Here is a 6,024-nt window from a genome sequence, read left to right as displayed (position 1 = left end):
CCCAAAAAACCATTAGAAACTTTTTATAGTTGCACTCGATTTTCAAAACCAACAAACGTGTACGTGCATTTCAGGAAAATTCTCCTTCTGGCCTCATCTTCAAGGTTCAGTGATGTACGCTGCTCATAGGTGCTGCAGGAAAAACTTCCAATTCAATTATGGAGCATGAAAAAACAACGAACTCTATGAGGAGACCAAAAATATCGTAAAATTTAGAGACTTGGGCAAAAAATTGTACAAACAAAGAAACAAGTAGTGGGATAATCCAAGGCAAAAGTCGAATGTTCTTAAACAAACTTTTCTGCATCACTGTCTGAATAACCTCTCTATAAAAAATTTTCCTTTTGAAATATGATTGTTAAATAACAAGGCTGGAGGCAATTTTATGGCATCAGTAGAAGTGATGATCCATCATGGCTGTGAATTCTTGGGGTTCATATATCGAAAAAAAAACCTAAATATTCTTACAAAAGCGAGTTACAATTGAATGAAGCCTGGCAGTTGGGGTACATTATCTGGGAAGTTTAATTTAGTGAATCCTAAAGAAGCTCATTTGAAACCCTATCCATGTGATGATCTTGGACAAATTTCAAGCCCTCTCTGTTCAATGAATATGAATTCCGAGCGTACGACTTTTCCAGGAATGAAAATCTTTTTTAAGAACATGAGCTATCAATGACTGTATAACTGTAGTGGTGTGAGCCTGACAAGTCGACAATCTTATCGGGAGTTAGGACCAAATTATTGAGATGCCTAGGTTCAACAACCATGGTAAAATATCTTTATATTTTTGCTACGGTATCTCCCGGGTGACATTAGACGCCACTGGTGCATTGCGTTCAAAACTCTGGTGTCCTGTTGGCTATCGATGCTTGAAGAACACTGGATGTGATCTGAAACGGGGGTCGTTATCAGCCAAATGTCGTACAAATAATAATATGAAGGTAGATTTATATAGCGCCACTCCAGGAAACGAGTAACTGCCCAAGTCGCTTCACAAAGTGTCATGAAAGTGCTCATGGTATTGTGCAAATGTTATGAGAGATTGTAACTTTCTTGAATCCATATCTGTGACAGTTGGCAGGGGTGGATACAGGATTTTGAAAAAGGATGGGTTTGTGGCCCGGAATCTGACTCCCACGTAGGGTTTGGGGGTCCTGCTCTAGAATTTTTTTTTTTAACTTTTAGACATGATATGGTGCATATCAATGCATCTTTAAGCTTTAAATTTGGTTGTGCAAATAACTACTGTTAATTTCTTTCGTGGCAGGGGTATGTGGGGGTGTGGTACCCTGAAACTGGACCTGGTTGGGGTCAAAACTGCTTTAAGATCAGTCTGAAAGGTCACAAGGAGGATTAAACATATCATCCAACAATGGAAGGAAAAAAAAGTACTCACTTCGATATCACTCATAAGAGTGTTAGCTCAGTGGTTAACGCCGGTGCATTCCAATCATAAGGTCCATGAGTTTGAGTCACTCCAAGATTAATGTATGTCGTCCAGTTACAGAGTTGTTGACAATTGACAATTCATCATCATGGATGTTAAATATGAATCTAAGAGACTGACTTCGGTCAGCTTGCGGCTTTGATAAGCCCATGAGGCTTTTTCCAGAGTTCCTGCTTGCAGGAGGATCTAAAATAAATACTCTCATTTAACTCTTAGTACCCAGGATAGAGTTACCCTTGAGCAGTTGACTTTTTACAAACTTTAATAATATCTGTCAGGAAACACAGATTACAATGCAGTGAAAGACCACAGGCCACTCCAGTTAAATGGGGTGGATCCAGAGATCTAGCATATTTGACCCAGAAAGTAACAATTATGAAAGTACTGTATATTAAAGTACGTTGTTACAAATTAGTGATAGCTATTGAAAGATCACATGAATTATTGGTGTAAGGTGCGTATTTTTTTTTAAATTTTGAAATAAAACCTGACGTAAACCATTTGAATGATCCTCCCCCATCCCCCCCCCACCCCCCTGTTAAAAGAAAACAAAATTTGAAAAGGAAGAACGGATAAAGCTACAAATGGCAAACCAAGAAAGAAATGAGTGGAACAAAACGGAATGTGATGGGATGGATACAAACTGATTTATTTGTAACATAGTATAAATAGTAAATATGATACATTTAAAATGCATAGCTCATCGAACCAAAACAGAAAGGGGGAAACAAAATACATAAACTAGAGAGACCAAAATGTACCAATAGAGACAAAGAAAGAAACAAAGAAAGAAGACTATATAAATAATGAATGTAGGGGAGAGAATAGAATAGTGGTGATTAAATAAATAAATCAGAAGGAAACACATATAAGACAAAAAGAAGGAAAAAACTAGAAAATCCACATATATTACTGGAATGGTAAAATTTACCCTACCTCTAACTAATCTTGTTTTTTAAAGAAAATACGAATAAAAGTGACATTCAGATTTTATTTCAACTTTTCTATTCCAACCACACATTCATTTTCTGCCTTCTTCAGACAATCTGAAGTCATAAACAGTGCTGTGCTATCACCAATCAGAATTTTAAGCGAAAAAAAATCTCAAAAACGGTGGGTATTTAATTTTGATTTCTTGCACAACTGGCACAAATTTTTATTTTCACATTTTTATTCAAATTTTCTATGATTGGGATAGAACATTCGGTATTTTTTATATAAAGATGATTACATCATACTGGGATGAAGTGCCTCCTTGACCTATGGCATCATAAGGTCAAAGGTCATACTTTACATTGTACCTGGTCTTAGTATGATATTTAAAAGTTGAAATGAAACTTGTGCCAACTTTGGATTGAATAATGCTTGTCATTTTGTCCTAGACTAACGAGCAGAGCAATTAAGAAAATAACAAACAACCAACTGCTTGGATGGTTCTTGATATTATTCAAGCTCACTGCCGTGAATTCGCATTTTCTGAATTTGAATAAAATCAGCATAACAGGCAGACTATTGTTCATCAATTATCAGAGACTTTCAAATTAACGAGCTGGATCTCAGAAGGGTCTTCCTTTTGACTATCAAAGAATAATTGTTTTTTTTTTTTCTTGTTTCATGACAATTGTCATGATAATCATGTTAAGGAATCCCAATTTTATCTCAAGAAGTATTTGAAAAGTAGTGAAGTGAACTCACCCACGACTGTTGAATTAGGCACTTACGAAAGTGACACTCCTAAAACATAGCTGACGTCTTCGTTGCCAAGTTTTCTTGAACAGAAGAGCCGCAAATAGTTTTCAAGAAGTTTGACCCAGATGCAAATCGACGAAAAATTCTGTTGAATTAGTCCGTGTGAGTAATTAACCCAATAGTTGTTATCAGAACCTCACAGACATGATGAATGATATAATGACTAAAGAACTGATTTTTGATGCTTAAAATTGGAAAGAAGTCAACATTTTTTCTGTCTTTTTTTTTCCCTGTAACATTTAGCCTCTTGGGTCTCACAAAGTTTATGAAAACTAATTCTGAAACTGATTAAAAAAAGCACCAACATTTTATACCATTGAAAGTTTTATGTTATTCACAAATTAAAGATTGACTGAGAGAGTTTCCACAAATGTTTGATTCATATCAGTTACTAATACAAGTTGTTACAAGGTTTAATGGTGCGATAACTTCTTAAAGAAAATGCAAAAAAAAAGAAGAAAAAAAAACCCCATTCAATAAGGGCATTTTTTTGTAAGTGGGTATTGAGTACTATATGTACATTCCTACCTAAGGCCACATAGCGAATAAAGAACACACAAAGAAAACCCACAAAAAATATGGCTTCAAAACTAAACATTCATATAATTGCAAATTACTACCACCAGCAAGAACCAACGAACAAAGAAAGACCATTCTTAACTTAAACAATTTTTGGTTGAGTTACTTTTTTTGTATTCTGTATTAAAACTAATAGAAGAACCAAATCCTATTAAAATAAGATGTGAGAGAGTAGGAAACAATGCTTATTACTACAGAAGACAAAAATACTTCATTTGAGTTGCTGCTGATTAACTGAAATTATGCATGATGAAATTAACTTAATAGACAGCTGCCATACTGAAATTCAGGATAAACTTGATACTTCCCCTACCCCACCCCCCAGGGGGCGAGGCGGGGGGAAGTATCAAGACCGATCTGCTGGTCGGTCTAAAAACCTATCTTCGTTGATCTTATGATTCAAGTGATTTTGAATTACTACAAAGATTGTCAAAACGAAACATGGGTACAAATCACATCACCATGGAGGTGTTGGAATTTTTTCACAGTTCTATTACCAAATGTCATGCAAGCAAAAAATTGGTTAATGGAACCGATCCAAATCGATAATTCACTTCATTAGTCATTGGGGTGTGCATAATGATGCCAAGAACATTTTGGAAACCTCCTCCTTGCCCCCCCCCCCCCCAAACCCACCTCCCTCCAAAAAAAATCTAGCTACTATCTAATTAGTTTTCTATTGTATGTAATTTATTGTTCCAGTGTGCACACCCTATTTTGTATTTTTGAGAGGTTATATGGGGGGAAAAATACAATTGTGAAACTGCTAAAGAGCTGCTGTTTGTGTTACATGGTTAGCAGGATTTCCCCTGGTTGGCATAAGTCATTTTTAGTAAAAAAAAGACAAATATGATCCGATCTACTTTTTCTTGTTTTTGCCTGGTAGGGTGGCCATTTCTTCATTAAACTGTTTCCTCTTCTGGTTGAATTGATCCATCTCATCGTCAAGTCGCCTCTTCTCGTCATCCAGGCGTTTCTTCTCTTCTGCATGGTCTTTTTTCAATTTGTCAAACTTTTCGTGGAGCTGTTAAAGAGAAAAAAAACATGTTGAGTTTAAAAAAAAAGCGAAATTAATCACTCATAATGGATTTGCTTATGACAGATCAAATGTTACATCGATTAACTTAAAGACCACTTTGTGACTTTTATGTATGACTTTTCTTTTTCTCGCCGTTGGTTGGAACTTTCTAGACCAGGGATGAGACTGAGCCGGGGGAAAAAAATCTGAAATTTATCGATCGAATTTAGAATTTTTTGGTCAGGTAAGGAGGGCTTAAATGCAAAATGGTGGACTCTAGATGGAATCTATCACATCACATAACTCGCCAAAAAAGTGTGGAATTTCTGCTTGTATAATTTATCCATTAGCTTTTTTGAACCAAAAAAAGGCTTTTTTGCTTGCTTTGTGCTACTTGATTCCATCACTGGTCAAATTCGGTGTTCCTTCCCTTCACAGTCCAGCATGTTCGGCAAAAAAAAAAAAAAAAAATTAAAAAAAATTAAATAAAAATAATAATAAAAAATAATAAAAAACGCGAATTACGAGAAAAAACGCGAAAATAAAAAAAAAAAAATCGGAAATCCGCGTTTCCGCGGAAGAGTCTCATGCCTGCTAGACAATCTATTGTCATACTCACACACATTTGGGTCCCGCCCTCCCAACCTCCTCCTCCCAACCTCCCCCTCCTCCCCCCAGTCTCACTAAAACCAGGATCCAGGTGGATTTATGCGTGGCTATAAAGTACAATATGCACAATACTGTGTCCAACAAAACTAAAGTATCAAGGTTTAGCTTTAACTTCCGAACCCCTTTGGATGTTAACGCCTAATTTCATCCTACTGGTTTATAATAACTATATTGAGGCCTCAAAGTAACAGGGAGTTTCAGATATCTTATCCTTACTCAACAACGGTAAGATATCAGTTCGATGCAAAATGCAGCTTTTCATGGTCATTTTGGTTATTTTGCATGAAGTATGGCATTGATTAAACATTATCACACACAGTCTTAGAATAGCCACTGTGGTAAGTTAGGACAAGAACGAAGGGCAACCTAATCCTCTCTTTTCTTGTACAAAAAATATTGTTAAGTTGTGAATCAAATTCCATTGGTGCTTTTTTCAAGAACGGAGCTGCTCTTTTGAAGTGTCCCAAAATGTAGAAAGTCCACGACGGGAACGATTTCTCAAAAGGAGAGATGAAAACAAAACATGATTAACTTCATTATGCCGGTAAATATCTACAAT

General features: G+C 36.0%; 2 protein-coding genes across 2 annotated transcripts in view; one reads left to right on the top strand and one right to left on the bottom strand.

Annotated features, from left to right (window-relative positions):
- Positions 1-6,024, top strand: part of LOC139979493 (protein FAM114A2-like) — a 314,900-nt gene that overhangs the window by 57,998 nt on the left and 250,878 nt on the right. The gene's annotated exons all lie outside the window — the stretch shown is intronic.
- LOC139979457 (septin-11-like) overlaps positions 2,074-6,024 on the bottom strand; it is a 36,898-nt gene continuing 32,947 nt past the window's right edge. Inside the window, exon 10 of the mRNA XM_071990255.1 lies at positions 2,074-4,802. Coding sequence (XP_071846356.1) covers positions 4,638-4,802 — 165 coding nt within the window. The 3' untranslated portion in view covers positions 2,074-4,637. The remainder of the gene's footprint in view (positions 4,803-6,024) is intronic.

This window comes from Apostichopus japonicus, chromosome 14, assembly GCF_037975245.1.
Source record: "Apostichopus japonicus isolate 1M-3 chromosome 14, ASM3797524v1, whole genome shotgun sequence".
NCBI classification, from domain to species: Eukaryota; Metazoa; Echinodermata; class Holothuroidea; order Aspidochirotida; family Stichopodidae; genus Apostichopus; species Apostichopus japonicus.
Note: the sequence above shows the minus strand (reverse complement) of the source record. Positions and strands in the feature narration are given on the sequence as shown.